This window comes from Chrysemys picta, chromosome 3, assembly GCF_011386835.1.
Source record: "Chrysemys picta bellii isolate R12L10 chromosome 3, ASM1138683v2, whole genome shotgun sequence".
NCBI classification, from domain to species: Eukaryota; Metazoa; Chordata; order Testudines; family Emydidae; genus Chrysemys; species Chrysemys picta.
In genome coordinates this window covers 154207648-154226351 of record NC_088793.1, presented here as the reverse complement: position 1 = coordinate 154226351, position 18704 = coordinate 154207648, and the positions used below count along the sequence as shown (strand labels likewise).

Below are 18704 nucleotides of genomic sequence, written 5' to 3'. Positions count from 1 at the left end.
AGAATTCCAGGTGATGTGTAGGTAATTTAATAAAAATAATTAGTGTAATCTCTCTGGCAGGGATTCTTCATCAGCCTCTCAAGAAAGGGGTAAACTCCAGGCCTTATGAAAAAAGCCCTGTAGAGAAGGATAGTTCTTCTACAGGTTTGTTTTGTGTCATCATATAGAATTTACAAGAAAATTCTATATCTACTATATAATCATGTGGGATGGTTTACAAATCCTGTGGAAGGGATGTCATTCTCTATTAAATTCTCTGGGCTTAATTGTGAGTCCTCCTCCTTATACCCCAGCCCTGCATGGCCAAGGATCTCTTGTGAGGGCTCCCCACAACATCAGAGCATACATGGAAAGGAAAGCAGCTACTGCCAGGCTGCTAAACCCCCTTTCCTTGCATGTACGTGACTAGAGGCAATAGCCTGATGTGACAGCCCCAAAGGGATGGTTCAGATTGTTTCCTCCCTGGCACAAGCAAGGACATATTAGATTGCAACTCAGTCACAATCTCGTTCATGCCCAGTTTCTAGGGCAAGGGAGCTATGCACTGCTCCTGGTTTACAATCCAGGCCTAAAGATTCTAGAGTAATTTCTGTAGGGCCCTGTTATAATTCTGTAGAACCCTAGTAGTTTAATCTCTATTAAAATAATATAGGACTTCTCCTTGAAGGAACAAAAGCCAGGATATCACTGCAGCCATCCCTTCAGTTTTGTGGCAGAATTTTAACAGAGGTCTCCTAGAAGGTTCCAAGAACCCCTTCCAGCACATCCCTTAGCAAAAAGTCCTGTAGAATTTAATAGAGCTAACAATAGATTCCTATAGAAATTAATGGTCTGAACCAATGCCGGTTAAAGTCCATGGGAATCTTTGCATTGACTTCTATGGGCTTTGGATCAGGGCCTAAGCAGAGCTCTTTAGATAGTATTCTAAAAGCTATGGTATCTAAAAGATAGCAGGATTCCTACTATAGAATCCTATAGGATGGCTTAAATTCTCTATTAAATCCTATATTAAACTGTATCACTATCCATTATGACTTTTTTTTTTTAACAGGGACAAGTTTCACTGAAACATAGTGAAATAAATGCCCATTTTCCTCGTTTCCTTATCCAAGCGTTCTCCAAGTGGAATAGTTAGATACACAATTTCTGATTTGTGCAGGGGGGAGTCCTTCTGTGTTAATGCTGCATCCATAGGCAGCAATATATTACTAACTGCCTCTTTAGAAAATAGCTCTTTTCCAAAAACAGCTAACCAGTGTCCAGGTTCTTTTATTTTAAGTAGTTTTAAGATCAATTAATTGAAATAAATTTAGTGTGGATCATTTAAAATAATCTCAGGGCAATGCAGGGTAACATTAGCATACAGTTTGAGCTAATGGGGAAAAAGTCTACAGAATTTTCTGTGGTTCATTCATATTATTTTCTCTTTCCTGGAATTTTGAGAGGAATCACTTGCAGATCTTTTTCATTTTCTTTCTGCTGCAGCCCAAATAGATCTAATTTGTTCACACCTAATGCAGTATCTGTTGGTAGGCACAGCTTGACTTGAGTCTGGAGGATTATTGACTGCTATAAACCACTTTTAATCATGGAACCATGTGTTGGAAGGACATAGTTCATCTCTTTCCCAAATTCCTCTAGTAGAAGGAGGGAAGAAAAATCTCTTAAGTAATCCTGGTGAGAATTTTGTCTTTTTAATCCTCTCCTTAACAAGGTATTATTTTTAAGGAGCAAGTTTTAACTTTTTCAAAGTACTGTACCTTCATGATGCTGGATGTGTGTTTTGTTTTGAAATACTCTAACCGCAGCTATTGTTGTTGCATTTAATTGTATAGCTCTCAAAAGTGTGCAGAACACTTTAACAAAACAAAACAAATGGGTGAAAATCTGTCCTGAAAATCATAGGTTCTATTAACAGGCATGACATAATAGGCTAAAAAACAAGAGTGGGTGTGGAAGGTGAGGAAGGACATGGGTTTCAGAAATAAGATTCTGCTGATACTCAGTTTAGCTGTGGAGATTTTTAATTTTTTTTAGACATTTTTGTTTATTCGGTGGTCAAGGTAGAAGAGGTGAGCCATAACCAGAGATCCGAGGCCCTGATTCAGGGAGGCACTTAAGCTTGTGCTTCTCACTTAAGCATTTAAGCACTTGCTTAATTGCTTTCCTCAATAGGGATGCTATCCTGGATAATGAGAAAGTTGTGACTTGCCAGACCCGAACTGGGAGGGCATTCTGGATGAAACTCATCCACTTCAAATGGCCTGTACAAGGACCATGCAACACATAAGCCCCTTTTTTGAGGGCATAAGTAGTGACATAGGCCATGTGCTGGCTTTCAGAACAAGAGTGAATTTCACCCTTCATGCATAGAAGTCTTGGGAAGAGTGATTGTGTGAGAAGAGGAGATATATGGAGGATTGAGGATAAAATCATTGATACAGTTAAGTATTTTATTACACCTCCTCACTGAGGGACAAATACTCCAACAAACCAGTTTGTGCACATACATCTGGGGCAGGGATTATCAAAATCCTCTAACCATGCAGTCAGACTGGCATATGTAGGGCATGCATTTTTCAGCTTGAGATTCCATTGCTGGCTCTAGCTGATCATTTTTTCAGAACACTCTGCTTTCCAGAAAGTATTGTGACTGCTTGCACTCAAACATCTTGATGCTCATGTTATCCAGAGAAGCATGCAGAATGACATTTAATGCACTAGTGTATTGGTCGGTATTAATTGGTAATGTACCTCCCCAAATTAAATACTTTGTGAACAACTGTAGGGGGTCTAAAATTATAAATATCTCCCAAAAGTCAAGTTCTTACCAAAAAAAATCTTACTGTGTCCACTGAAACTGATGCTGTGTATAAGCAAAAGTAGTGCTTGGGAGCTAAAAAAGAGCTGGATTGTAACTGTGAGGTTTGGGGAGAGTTGGGATTGTGGGAATGCTTAGGATAGTTTGGGGGGTGACCAGAAAGACTTAACCCTGTGGTTGGTGCTGTGCAACCAATGCCATTAAAGTGCCCAGCATTCTATTCCCAGGACTGTTCTCTTCTTCCTAAAGAGTGTAGAGGAGGTAATGTGTTTGGCCCATGTTGGGGACTGAGGTTCTCTTTTAGTCCTGCAGTGATCCTTCTGACTATGGAAGACTGGCACTAATGAACTCCGAGAGTCCAGTCCAGCCCTTCTGCAAGCACTTGCTCCTCTCAAACTGTGACATGGGCCCTGGTGGCAGAGTTTGGATCTGGGTCTGAAGTTTTCCAAAGTTTGAGAATATTTGGATGAAGGGTTTTGTTTTACTCAAATTCTTGGGCAATGTCAGAAAATCATGACACTTTTAATCTGCATATTGAGCTGTTGTTTATATTCTAAATATTAGAACCATTGAAACAAATTCATCCCTGGTATAACTCTAGTGACTCTACTGGAATTACAACAGTGTTGAATTTGGCCCACTGTGTATCAGGAGAGATAGCAGTCATTGCTCAGTGTCAATCTTGCTTAGTCATCTCTGAGCAACAATGTTCAGAGCCCAAGCCTGGACGAGGACTTGGGATTGTTCCCAATGCAATAACAGGACAGGGAGAAGGAGCCACCGTCCTGTGAACAGTGTCGTCATTCAGATTAGAAGACATTAAATTGTGGTCTCTTCTGCTATTTGATAGGTGTCCAGGAAGACACTAAAGATCTCATAGGATAAAGATTAGGGAGATACTCCTGGTGTCCTCTCTTGATAACACAGGTTTTAATACTCATTGCTGCATGTGAGTTATTGCTGTGTGCCCAGCAGCTGAAGCCTTTTTCCGTACAGCCGTTGATGTGCCAGTATTTAATTCATTGTTTTGAGAAGCACTTTGGAAGATACCCTTCAAATAAAAGGTGTTATGTGAATCTGAATCTTGTTTTACTGTATCCTGTTTGTAGGAGCGGAGAGGGTTACATGTCCAACAGTTATTGAGCACGATTCCACGTTGGATATTTCCCCTCTTCTTGCCTAAATAATAGTTTAAACCCCTTACTGCTACCTTGATAAAATGATTTCTAAAGTGTCACAAAAATGTAGGCTGCTGTAATAGTGTTATGGAAATACAAATAGTTAACCTACCAGCAGATATAATTTACCCTATAGCATACCCTGCTACAGGTCAAGGGTGGGGGGGTGAAGGTTATTTGTTTGGGGGGGGGTTAGATTTTAGAGTGAATGTGATGCTGTAAAAACGTACCAGTGTGATACATCTAGAGCATGATGACTGATCTGTATTTATAGAACAACTACACTGTGGACCGTGAATCTTCTCCCATTCTGATCCACCAATCTTCCTTTATAATGATCCACTTCTAGGCATGAGGACAGCTTCTCTCCATTGGATCATTCACTCCTTGTTTGATGTCCCTGATAAATCTGCCAGTTACTGTCATATTTATAGTGTTTTTTGTGATGTGCCCACCTCTCTACTAGGAAGTGGACTGAGAATTACCCATTTTTTCACATAGATTACTTGAACCTAAACAAATCCATTTCTAGGAAGTTGCACCACAAACTCTGAAGGTTTGTAATGAATCTGGCCTCAAGTGAGCCTACCCTTCCCCTGTCTTGAATTCCAGTGACATAAAATACTTGCTTGGCCACAGCTCTGAAAGTTAATAAAGTTTCAGTGGTAAACTATGAGAGACCTGAGAATTTCAAACTAAAGTTATTGCACCAGTAACTCAGAAAAGCAATTCCTAAAAGTCTTGACACATTTATCCGGAGGGTTAGCGGTAGCACAGAAATGGAAATCATTGTTGAAGGCCACTGTGTACTTGGAATTAAAATCCATCAGTCTTTTGAAATGGAGAGGAATGTTTTTCATGATATACAGATGTTCCTGCATTTTTCAGAGTAAATTATGTCCAAAGCTGGTTCACCCTGCTCGTAGAGAAATTAGTTATCTTTTAGAGATTAAAGGGATACCAGTGAGATGGCTTTAGTCTCCGTGGGTTTTTTTTTTTTGTTTTAAAGGGATGGGTGGGAAAAGAGAGGTGGTTTAAAGAACGGCATATGAATAAAAATGCTTCCATGATTTGATTTGATTTGATTTTCTTTAATTTCAGTGAACACAGGATTTATTTTGCAGGGAATAGCAGGAGGAAGGGTAAGGTGTATATAGCCTTTATTGATTTGAAAGCTGCCTTTGACTCTTTTGATTGTCACTCCTTTGGCTGTGCCTGAAAAGTTACTGGTGTACCTAGCAAGCTCCTCAATCTTCTTGTAGAAATGCATTGCCAAAGTGTGAGCTGTGACTGCTTAGGTAGTAGGATATCCAGTTGGTTTGAGCACAGCAGTGACGTCCATTCAATGTGCGTGGCTGCCCTCAAATGATCTGTTCAACCCCATTATTGACCAAATGATGGAAGCCATCACTAGCTGCATACCCGGGTGATACTGTGTAAGGGGTCGGACTCACCCCTGCGGCACCTCCTGCTGGTCTCTCGGGGAATTAGCTCGACCCAGCCTCCGGAGCGCCCTCTGCAGGCCGGTGATCTGCCTTGTCACTTCTACTGGGCCCTGTGTCCCTCCCAGGACCCGGGTGCCCCTTGCTATGGGTACTGCCCCCTGGCAGTACCCACACACACACTGGGTCTCCCCTCCTAGGGGAACCCCTACCCACTAACCCCACCTCACCTCCGAATAAGGCTACTGCCAGTCACCATCTAGCCCCACTCCCTGGGGCAGACTGCAGTGTCAGCCACTCATCACAGGCAAGGAGGGTTTGGACCTGCTGCCTTGGCCTACACCTGGGTTGCCCTCTGCAACCCCCAGTACCCCTTAGCCTAATGCTAGGCCGCAGCCTGGGGCTTTCCAGGCTGGAGCTCCCCAGCTCCTCAGCCTTTCCCCAGCCCTGCTCCACCCAGGTACTCTGTCTTAACTCCCTGCAGCCAGGCCCTTCTCTCTCTGAGTGCAGAGAGAGACTCTGTCTGAGCTCCTGGCTCCCTGCCTTTATAGGGCCAGCTGAGTCTGTTTGGGGCGTGGCCCCAGCTGCAGCCACTTCCCCCGAATCAGGTTAGCCTTCCCTGCCCCAGCCTTCTCCCAGGGCTGTTGCAAACCCCTCAGGGCAGGAGTGGATGTCCACCCCGCTACATAATAGCATGACTTCTACATAATAGGCCTGGAATATGAGAATTACATGGCTATATTCTCATCCTCATGAACTAATTTCATCAATGCCCATAATTTATATATGGAAAAAGCAAGTAAGCTTGGTTGTCAAGTCAACTGGAAGAAGACCAACCTGATGAAGGTGGCTGATGGACCTCTACTCCTACCCATCATAATCGATGGACAAGAAGTTGAATTCATCAATTCATTTGAACATCTTGGCTCTGTTTACACCAAGGAGGGAAGTTGCCTTGCTAACACGAAGCATCAAATCAGCAAGGCTATGGGTGTTATACACGCTTTTGGGAGCCTGTGTAGTGTCAACACCACATATCAACTCAGACTAAAATGTGTATCTATCAAGCATCAGTGGCTTTTGTCCTTTTGTATGGCTCTGGGCCGCCATAGGGATGCAAATGCACCAGCTGGGCACTTTCAACATGAAGCAGTAATGATGCATTGAAGGCATATGGTGGCTTCATCACATTATAAATGAGGAGGTCAGGCATCAGACCAACCAGCCTCCAGCGTCTCCCAAAGTGATGGTGTTGGGTCAGGTAGCTTGGCCATCTGCTCCATATGTTGGGATCCATACAAATTCTCCAGCTTTATGTTTGATCCAACAAAAGCTGGATGGAGAAAACTTGCACACAGCCTTGCACATGCTGGAGGGATGTCATGGCTTCCAACTTTGCCCCCCTTGGCCTTAATATAGATCAGGATGCAATGCTGGCAGGAGACTGGGCTCTCTGGAAATGGCTGATCTGAAGTGTGTACTCTACATTCCAGAAGCAGGGGAATAAATGAAGATTAGTTTGATGTAAATGTCACCACAGGCGCCAACTTTCCCAGCCCCGCCCCGACCCCGCTCCGGGCCCGCCTCTTCCCCGAGTGCACCATGTAAATTGTGTAGTTTTTTTTCTCAAAAACATCTGCTCCAATGCTCTTTTTACTAAAGATAGATAAATTCCTGTGTCCAGCCCACTTGACAACACCATAATAACAAACCAACATGAAGTGGAGCAATTAGGGATCTTGATAAGGAAACTTCTGTTTCAAGAGTCAATTATAAAAGAGCAACTGCTTCTAAACTTTCTTGCCACTGACCCCATTAAGTTAATCTGAAATAGTTATAATGTTCCTCAAAAATGCCTAATATTGCTGTTTCAAAGTGTCCTAAGGAAGCACAATATTTTTTTTTAAACAATTGCAGCTGCAGTGTATTGGGAATTTTCTAACAGGCCTTATGGAACACCTGTTCTGTTTGTTCCCAGATGACCAATTACAATAAGCTTAAAAGGAAATCTTATATGCTTTTACCCATTTTTTGTTTCGGTATCCTGGAAGAATCTGTGAAAGGAAATGTAAAGAATAGGGGAAAGGCCTATACAACAGGGCTATAGAGTTTCTCAGCTGTATTAATGGTTTGAATATGGCCAAATGGGTAGTGAGCAAACGTTTCCATCATCCAGGGTACTGAACAGACTCATGTGAAATGAGCTGGTGGGTCCAATCTAGCTCCTAGAGTATGAATATTCCTGTCACAAAACATCCCTTTACAACTGTCACTAATTGGTATCTTTATTGGCAACCTCTACACTAGGGGTGGGCAAACTACGGCCCGTGGGCTGCATCTGGCCAATCAGCCATTTTAATCCAGCCCTCGAGCGGGGTCTGGAGCTTGGCCTGCTCCAGTGCTCCAGCCAGGAAGCAGGATCGGGGGCTGCTCTATGCAGCTCCCGAAAGCACCAGTATGTCCCCCCCCCCAGCTCCTATGCGTAGGGGCAGTCAGGGGGCTCCACTCTGCACACTGCCCCCACTCCAAGTGCTGCCCCCACAGCTCCCATTGGCCGGGAACCGCGGCCAATGGGAGCTGCAGGAGCAGCGCCTGTGGATGGGGCAGCATGCAGCAGAGCTGCCTGGCCGCGCCTCCATGTAGGAGCCTGACGGGGGACATGCTGCTGCTGCTGCTACTGGGAGCCACTTGAGGTAAGCGTTGCCCGGAGCCTGCACCCCTGAGCCACCCCCTCCCCCCGGTCCATGCCCCAACCCCCCTCCCCCTCCCACCCTCCGAATTCCTCGGTCCCAGCCCAGAGCACCCTCCTATACTCCGAACCTCTCAGCCCCACCCCAGAGCCCGCAACCACAGCCGGAGCCCTCACCCTCCTGCCCCAGTCCGGAGCTCCCTGCCACACCCTGAACTCCTCATTTCTGGCCCTACCCATCCCCAGCCAGAGCCCTCACCCCCTCCCACACCCCAACCCCAATTCCATGAGCATTCATGACCCACCATACAATTTCCATACCCAGATGTGGCCCTCAGGCCAAAAAGTTTGCCCGCCCCTGCTCTAAACAGTGACCAAGGGTGGAATGAGCCACAGAGTGTGAATTGTCCATTCATGTCCTTTTGTTCCTAAATATAAATCTGTATTTCCTGTAGGTCAGGATTGTGGCATGTTTGTGGGGAAGAGGAAGACTCACATCGTTGTGGCTTGTGTTTATACCTGTTCTGTAGACATACAATGTCAGGGCCAAATATAGGGGTGATGTGTTAAGATGCTGAAAATTGCATGTTAAGGAAGTGCCACGGTATCTAAGTACATGTAACTTTGATGCTGAGTGGCTGGGAAAGTGGGGTGCAGCAGCAAAAACAAGAAGTCGGAGGGTGAGAGGTTTGCATGTAAGGGGCTGGTCTTTAATTTTCTTCCAACCTCTCAGTGAATACATTATGCCAGGATAGACTAAGACTCCATTGTTCCCACTTACACTTGCTTAGCAACATGTAACTTACATTGCCTTACACATCATTTCTGAATTTGGCCCTTAGTCTCCAGGGCCATAGTCAAGTTAAAAGAAAAAAAAGTACAAACTAAGGGAACAGTACAGACAGGGAAATGGGCCATTTTAATTTTAAAAACTCATACGCATTTGGAGTTCCAACCAGCCACATAGAAGCAAAATGCATTACATCAAACAGATATAAAGTCTGGGAAATACAGCTATTCAGCAACCCCCTTTCCCTCTCCACCCCCACCCCCCGAGGATAACTTATTGCCTGAATCTGTATAACAGACTTTGTTGGTGGAAGGCAGGAAGGAGTGATATTTAGAGAAGGCGTGCATGTGTGTGACAGATTTCACAGCTCACTTTGCAAAGGACGTTGGGCTCCTTTTAAACAGCCGCAAGACATCTGCAAGAGATCTCAGAGCTGAGAAGTGTGGCAGATGAGAGAGAGAACCCATCATTAGCTGATGTTATTCATTTGTCATGACATCTCCATTCTTTGGGAAAAAAAATTCTTAGAGGTTTATTTTTGCAGTCTAAGAAAGCAAAGGCCACTGGTGGGGCATCATAGGGGGACAGTATGATAAGCCATGGGAGCTGCTATGTTTGGACATGTGTGCCTTGTAAAATAGCCTCCTTTCTTACCACTCTTGTCCTGTGTTGTTTCCTTTTGCTTTGTGACGAGACCAGATGGGTGCTTCTGCAGAAGAGAGTTGGACACCTTAAGAAACCTTTTCGGATCTCACTGGAATATGTTGCTAGTGGGAACAGGAGTGTAGCTGCCATGGACTCCTTTGCAATGAAGAACTGCAGTTCAGGTAACGTAGAGTATTCCATTCTTTCTAACTCATTGTGTCTTGTTACCTTTTTAGGCAAAAAGGTTTTTGTCAATTATACAATCTTCTTCATATAGTAGAAAGTTCTATTATAGCTAACTTAGTCTCCCCTAAGCGTTCAATGCAGTACATGACATTTTAGTTTTCTGGAAAGTTTAATGATAGCACTTCCATTAAATACAGGCTGTATCATTAATTCAAGCACTTCACTTCAATGTTTCACCCCAGAGGTGGCCACACTTCAATTTAGCTGTATGTATGCAGTTTGTGAATCATGTTGGAATCCTCAGGCATTATATGTAAATGAAGAGTATTATTAGTGGTAGTACTTAGCCTATTGGTTTTTGTGGATTTTATTAAAATATGTCTAGAAAACAGGGATTAGGAAAATTGGTGAAAGTTGATTTAAACATGTTCCTTTTTCAAACTCTCCAGGACAGAGAAATCTATTGAAGACTATACATAATTTTGATCATTATTTGCATTGCCATGCCCAAAAGCGCAGTTACGATTAGAGCCTTGTTATGTTAGCACTGTACAAACACATAGTAAATTGCTTCAATAATTTGTTTCAACAAGAAATGCTACCCTATGATTTCATGACACGAAGGTAAACTGTGGCCGTGTAAGTAACACAATTAATATTAACAACAAGGGGGAAGAAACGCAAGCCATAATAAGGAAAGAACAGGTTCAAGAATATTTAGATATGGTAGATGTATTGAAGGGCTTGATGAAATTCACCCTAGGGTACTTTAGGAACTAGCTAAAGCAATCTTGGACCCATTAGAGGTCATCTTTTGAAAACTCCTTGATGATGGGTGAGACTGGAGAAGGGCAAACATAGTACCAGTACCTATCTTTAAAAGAGGGAAATAATGGTTACCTGGGGAATTATAGACCAGCTGTCTAACTTCAATACCTGGAAAGATACTGGAACAAATTATTAAACAATCAGTTTGTAAGCAGCTAGAGGATAATAGGGTTGTTAGTAATAGCCAACATGGATTTGTCAAGTATAAATTATGCTAAATCAACCTAATTTCCCCCTTTGACAGGTTTACTAGCCTAGTGGATGGGGGAAGCTGTAAATGTGATATATCTTGATTTTAATAATGCTTTAGACACAGTCCCCCATGACATTCCCATAAGCGAACTAGAGAAATATGGTTTAGATTAAATTACTATAATATTGGTGCAAAACTGGTTGAAAGAGTGTGCTCCAAGAGTCGTAATCAGTAGTTCACTCTCGAACTGGGAGCATGAACCTAGTGAAGTCCTGCAAGGCTCAGTCCTGGCTCTGATACTATTCAATATTTTTATTAATGACTTCAATAATAGAGTGGAGAATATACTTCTAAAATGTATGGATGATGTCAAGCTGGGAGGGGTTGAAAGCACTTTGGAGGCCATGTTTAGAATTCAAAATGAGCTTGGTCTGAAATAAACAAGATGAAATTCAACAAAGACAAGTGCAAAGTATTACACTTGAGAAGGAAAAATCAAATGCAAAACTACAAAATTGGGAATAACTGGCTAGGCAGTAGTACTGCAGAAGAAGATCTGGGGGTTATAGTGGATCACAAATTGAATATCAGTCAACAATGTGATGCAGCTACAAAAAATGCTAAATCATTCTGGGGTATTGTGACCTCCCCAGGATACAAACTGGACTTTTGAACCGTGGTGTCCTCTTAGTTCTCCAGACCAGGGTGTCTCTCACATTGCTTTGCGAGTGAAAAGCAGCCTCCCCGGGCTTTGCTCCCACACAGCCATCAGCATGTAAAGGCACACGGAAAGTTACATGAATGCTTTCTCAGCCAATCATGAACAGATACACGGCAACACATGCATATCCCTCAGCCCCAGCCTTGCACACCAGAAATGTGCTGCTTACACTGCCCTTTGGACAGGGCAAGCCCTCATAAGTCTGTCATGTTATCAAAGAAAATGAATATGCCCCAGCCCTTTTTAAACTGAGCAGAGATTCCCCAATCACTTCAATCAAAACACACTGGTTTAGATAAAAGAATAAAACAAGTTTATTAACTGAAGCAACATAGCTAGATTTTAAGTGCGGATAAGTGATGCAGCTATAAAAAGTCAGAATTGGTAACAAAAGAAATAAAAGATAACTACACAGTCTTATTCCTAAACCTTTACCAAGCTAAGAAAAATTTTAAGCAAACTGCTTTTTTCACCACTTTGGATGTTGCAAGCAGTTCATGGTTGTTAGTACATAGGCTGGATTGGGTTCCCTGCCTGGAACCAATCTCCCCAGTTCAAAGTCTTCCAAGCATTCTTGTTGCCGTAGAGATGGGGGAAGAGAAAGGCCAGAGGCCTTTGTTCCCCGTTTTTATATCCTGACATTTTTTACTGGAAAAGTCCTTGCTGGGTTATGTGGTCAGGCAGTTCCATAGCATACATGACCTGCTAGCTGTCCTTCAGGTGAACTGTACATTTCTTGTTTACAACTCCCCTGCTGATGAATGACCGGTTAAGCAGACAGTGCTCTTAGCACCTGGCTGGGTGTTGGCCACCCCATGTTGTCTCTAAAGAGCTAAACTGTGGGTGTTCCCCAGAATTACAACATGCTCCAGTTATAAACATATAGCAAAATCTAATATCACCATATACAATGTTGATACACACATTTTAACAGGAAAATGATGGTCAGAAGGCATGTTTTGTACAAGGTTTATCATAATTTTTTAAAAGTGGTGACCATAGTAATGTAAACTGTCACAGGTATATTAACAGGAGTGATGTATGCAAGATATGAGAGGTAATTGTCCCACTGTACTCAACACTGGTGAGGTCTCAGCTGTATTACTGTGTCCAGTTCTGGGCACCATACTTTGGGAAAGATGTAGATGAACTGGAGAGCAACAAAAATGATAAAAGGATTACAAAACCTGTCCTATGAGGAAGGGCATATTTAGTCGTGAGAAAAGAAGCCTGAGGGGGGATCTAATAAGTCTTCAAATACAGTAAGGGCTGTCATTCAGAGGACAGTGATCAACTGTTCTTTATGTCCACTGACAGTAGGACAAGAAGTAATGGGCTTAATCTGCAGCAAGGTTAGGGAGATTTAGGTTAGATATTAGGGAAAACTTTCTAATTATAAAGATAGTTGAGCATTGGAATAGGCTTCCAAGGGAGGTTGTGGAATCCGTATCACTGGGTTTTTGAACAGCCCATAACATGTTGTGGACTGCATATGCGGCCCACAATTGTAAATAGGTTTAGAACCACTGGGGTAGACAAACACCTGTAAGGGATGGTCAAGGAGGTTTACTTGGTCTTGCCTCAGCATAGGGGGCTGGACTTGATGACTTCTCAAGGTCTCTTCTAGCCCTATCTGTCTATGATGCTATGATATCCTGCTGGTACCGATTCAGATAATATTTCCACAAGCTCTCCTTTCCTGGAGCCAACAGTCCATGTAACAACTGAAAGGTAGCCTTAGCTGAGCCCTAATCAGGCAATAGAAGGCATTGTAGCCCGCTGAATTATTAATATCAGTGGCACTGGGCATACAGCATTACCCAAAGCAAACATTTTCAATTGCTTTGAAGAGGGATTGACACCTTTCTTAAGGTCAGGGCCAGTGCAAGGATGTTTCGCACCCTAGGCAAAACTTCCACCTTGCGCCCTCCCTGCTCCCCGGGCCCTGCGGCAGCCCCCCCTCCTCCCCCCCCGTGAGACCTCCCCCCCCGCGGCAGCTTCCCACCCCCCCCGGCCCGGGGAGCCATGCAGCAGCTCCCCACCCCAGCTCACCTCTGCTCCATCCCCTCCCCAAGCCCTGCAGCAGCACCCCCCTCCGCCCTGAGGCACCTCCCCACCCACCCCTCCGCCCTGAGGTGCCCCCCCCGTGGCAGCTCCCCCCCCCCGCCCGGGGAGCCATGTGGCAGCTCCCCACCCCATCTCACCTCTGCTCTGCCTCCTCCCCGAGCACGCCATCACTCCTCCACTTCTCCCGCCTCCCAGGCTTGCGGCGCCAATCAGCTGTTTGGCGTCGAGCCTGGGAGGGAGAGAAGCAGAGCAGGGCAGCGTGCTCAGGGGAGGAGGCGGAGCAGAGGTGAGCTGGGGCGGGGAATTCTCCGGCGTGCCGCCCCCCACCTCCTTACTTGCTTCAGGCGGCCCTCCCCGTGCCCTCCTGCCCCAGCTCCCTCCGCCTAAATGCTGACGATGACTGGGACGTCCGAAGATCCGGCCGCCACGGTCGCCGCCGAAGAAAATGCCACCCCCCAAATGCTAGTGCCCTGGGCGACCACCTAGGTCACCTAATAGGTTGCACCAGCCCTGCTTAAGGTGACTGATTTCTACCATTAGGGCTATCAATATATACTGTGAGCCAGAAGGGGAATGAATCAGCATGGATTTCAAATGGCTGGATATAACCCTGCTCATTAAACATACACTGTGTACTGTATACAATCCACATGGAATAAGACCACTTGTTCTTTTTCATTAGCTTGTAATTAAGTCATTCATAGGCAGCTTAACATGTGCTACCATATCCTCTTACTAAAGAGAAGACAGCGATGAACAGTAGCGGGTGATGACCTTGGGGTAGGGGAGGGAACAGGAAAAAAAATAAGAAAGGATGAACCTAAATGTACTCTTTCTGCAGCTGTTTGGATCCTATCAGCAGCTTAAGTGCTTAGATGCCATAATAACCAGTGTAGTGTGCTTTATAGATTGAAGTGTTTGGAAAATAACATTCTGAGCAGAAGTATTAACAAGCAATTGTCCAAGGACTTAAATGAGTCTCTCTTTCCCTAAAGAATATTTTTTTGAATTACATATATTTAAACATAAAGGAACAAAAACCATTTTTAGGAAACAGTACTGAGGAAGATAAAGATCTGGATCTGAATTAGACATAAGGTGAGTTTTGAATGAAGGTAGGGATTTGGGTCTGGGTTTAATGGTAGAGAGATCTCACAAAATCTTGATCCCCAAAATAAGTGATATTTTCAGAGAGATGCTTCTCCTGTGAGGTTTCTGTCATTTTGAATATCAGAAATCTCAACGAGTCCTGGTCTCTGACTAGGACTCCTAAGTACTCTGATAATATAAATAATAATTTCTCCAGTCTTGGACAAAAACATCACTAGAACTGAGATTTTGGCTGCACCCGAATTGGAAAATATCCCTTCCCATTTGAGAGCCAAATCTTCAGAATTGAAGCTGGATCTCTGAAATTTGAAGAGGTTTTGGATTGAACTGTCTGGCTCAGTCCCATCTCTGCAAATTGATGATGTGGCAAGTATTTTTTAAAATAGCTTGTCTACCTCTTGTCCTAGGGATCCTTTTGGTATGGAGAGCTGAAAATAAATAAGATGATAAAGGGCAGAAAAAGAATTGAAGAAAAGAGAGAAACAGACCAAATTCTGCTCTGTGTTCCACTGGTGAAACGATGGTGCAAGCCAGGAGAGTTACTCCAGCTTTGCACTGGCAGAACAGAGAACAAGATTTTTACCATTGATGGGGAGAGGCAAGCAATGCAATAGTAGGCTATTAGAGTACAACCCCAATTTTCTAAACTGATCAACTAAACCTCCTGTTTAACTCAAGTTTAATCATGTCCCACAAGTTCATATTGTATTAGTACTATGTCTTCACTGTGCTCTGGATCTCCATACCCTCCTTCTCCTCCAGTGCTAGAAAGAATTAGAAAACCACAAGCATTTTCATTTAACTGCATTTGAGGTCCTTCAAGCCTCAGAATGCAGATACTTAACTGGCCTTGGTCAAGTCACAATGACAAGGGAGAGGATAAATCTAACGTTGGGGGCTTTTTAAGTTTGCTATATCATACCATCCAGAAGTGCACATAACAAATCTATGACACCATGTCATCTTGTTGTTCTAACCCAGTGATTCTCAAACGTTTGTACTGGTGACCCCTTTCACATAGCAAGCCTCTGAGTGCGACCCTCACCCTTATAAATTAAAAACACCTTTTTATATATTTAACACCATTATAAATGCTGGAGGCAAAGTGGAGTTTGGGGTGGAGGCTAACAGCTCGCGACCTCCCCATGTAATAACCTCACAACCCCCTGAGGGATCCCTACCCCCAGTTTAAGAACCGCTGTTCTAACCTGTATTTATTACTACTACCACCACTTCTCTCATGTATCACTTCAGTCCCATTGACTTCAATTCATGAAGAGCTCTGAAGTACATGTTTAAGTCTCATTGACTACAGTAAGATTTAAGCATGTGGTTAAGTACTCTTCCTGATTACAGATGCTTTCCTGAATCAGGGTGTCAGGTTCTGATCTAAAGCCCATAGAAATCAATGGAAAGACAATGCCCATTGCTTCAGTAGCTTTTGGATCAGGTCTTGAAACTGGTAGTATTCTCCATAATAATGAATGGTTGCCATATCCTGTAAATGTGAAACAAATTGTGGTAGTTTATAGAGCAAAATAAGCAGTCCCCTAATCTTAAAAAAGTAACATTTACTATTTAGAACAGTAGATGCCTCCAAAGCAGGCATGAACAAATAAATAAACATTGCTTACCTACAGGAGCGGTGCTAGGGTTTTTGCCACCCTAGGCGGCAGCGCTCCTCCTCAGAGCATTCGGTGGCAGGGGTCCTTCTGCTCCACGTCTTCGGGGGGCTTCGGCGGCGGGTCCCGGAGCGAGTGAAGGATCCGCCCGCCGAATTTCCGCCAAAGACCTGGAGCGGAAGGACCCCTGCCGCCGAATTGCCGCCAAGGATGGCAAAATGCCACCCCGCCAAATCCTGCTGCCCTAGGCGACCGCCTAAGGTCGCCTTGTGGAAGCGCCGGCCCTGCTTACCTATTACAATTGCAGAAAAGTAGCAGCTGACATTAACTCTACTAAAAGAACTTGTCCATTCTCTGAATACAGTGTACTGTAATTGGTATAGCAATATTTTGTAATTAATGGCAATTTCTAGTAATAAAAACAGTTAATTTCCTGAGTAATGTATTGATGTATTAATGGTATTTAATGATTTTCTACTAATATTTTATTGCATTTGTTAAGTAATTAATTTGGTAAGTTAAAAACTTAATGAATTTAAAGTACTTAATTGTAAGTAAATGAGAAGACATTTTTCTTAATCAGGGAAACTGAACATTACTAATTATTTTTACTTAAGTATAGAAGGAGATAAAATACTTATAAAACATGTACAATGTTTAGTGCTGTTCAGTGTCGGATAAAAGTAGTTCCTCAGATACATGGCGTGGCTGAGAGGAGGAAACACTTAGCTTTGAGGTTTTCATGCTTAGAAATCAACCTGGAAAAACATATTAATATATTTTTGTTGTTGCGTGGGGGGAAGAGAGTGTTTCAGTTAACATCTTCAGCAACTCAGCAGTTGCTTTTTCAATTGCAGTTTATGTGCATGAAATATATTTATTACATTCAGAGCTACTAAGTAGCCCCATAGGGATCTCCAGTTAGATTAAATAAAACTTTCTGAAAATTAAGCTGAAAGTTGTTATATAGCTAAAAAATCCAGTGTAGAAAACCTTAAGATGATAGAGAAAGGGGAACAAGCATTTGACCCCAGGGAATGATATTCCTGTGGAAAAAAGTATGGCAAAATAAAGAACTTAGAGAATAATTTTGAAACTCATATGAAAAACTACAAGCAGCCAGTGAAGGGACTTTCCATGCTTCCCCTGATAAGTAATCTGACAGCTGGGTTTCTGAATGAACTATAATTGGCAAATAAATTTTGCTGGATGTCTAGCACAGAGGGGAGTAACAATAATCTGATAATGGCTGGATCCAATCAGGATTGAGTACAGATTTGAGTGATTAAGTCAATGTATATTCCATGAATATTCACTCAAATAAAAACTGAGTTTGTTTCACTTGTGTCTGTTCCCTGTTTGCATTCACTTTCTACAAATTTTCTAGCAAATGAATATGTTGGCAGGGATGTTTGTGGAGTCAGTGAATTGAAGCGAATGACAATGAGCATTTTGTTTGTCAAAAGTTAATTCTAAGTCATAAATGTCAGTATGCCTACCAGAAAAATCTGCTTGTAAGAGTTATCCTTATCCAGTCAGAGAACTGAAGCAATACCATGTGACAAATGTGTCTGATCAGAACTTACACTGTGTGAATTGTAAATATTAAAACCGCACAACAAAATGCTGGCAACAAATCTACGGGTCAAAAATTATTCATAGAAAGTGTCTAGTGAATTGTTTTCTAGTAACAATTTCACTTGAGAGTATTATAAGTTGCTTGCAGAAAATTTATAGAGAGAGGCTAAATTAATCAAATTATGTGCTGTGAATGATTTGCTCAACTCTAATTATATGACAGAGAGAGAAGATTCCTGCTTCCAGTGGGAGCAGACACACCCTTTTGGTATGGTCTGGAGATCCATTGCTCAAGGCCCTTCTGACAGGAGAATTGATAATGAACAGAGCAATGAGCACAGACCATATTGTGAACCTGTTACACAAACTGCTGTGTGAAGAAAGGGGGAATCATGCATCTGAGAACAGCATCTCTGTCCATGTATTACACTGCTCTACAGCCAAAATGCTTCTGAAATAAATGTAGGCAAACTTTACTAATTCTGGGTTACTGAGAACGAAAATGATGCTTAAAATCGTTGATTGGCTCTAGTTTTCAAGATATGCTATTGGGTCAGTATATACAACCCTTGACTTGGGAATGGCGGAGGATAAGTGAGTTCTAAAGGGAAGGGATCTCAATTTAAACCAGAAATGACTAAAATACATCTTTGACTGGATCTATGAATAAATCTATGACTGGGTTTGGACAGTACTTGCTTTTTAGGCAAAACAATGAATGATGCAATCTGAAGCTGGTATTGCGTCATCCATTATATGAACTGCATCATGTTATTCTTAGAAGTCATGGATGATGCAATCATAACGAAGCTTACGTCACTCTGCTGAACAAAT

The 18704-nt window shown here is 42.9% G+C and overlaps 1 protein-coding gene across 3 annotated transcripts in view; it reads left to right on the top strand.

The window, feature by feature from the left end:
- ALK (ALK receptor tyrosine kinase) overlaps positions 1-18704 on the top strand; it is a 587230-nt gene that overhangs the window by 368332 nt on the left and 200194 nt on the right. For all 3 annotated transcript variants that reach the window (XM_024114624.3, XM_065589314.1, XM_065589315.1), the window contains one exon: positions 9620-9747. In XM_024114624.3, the coding sequence (XP_023970392.3) occupies positions 9620-9747 (128 nt within the window). The remainder of the gene's footprint in view (positions 1-9619; positions 9748-18704) is intronic.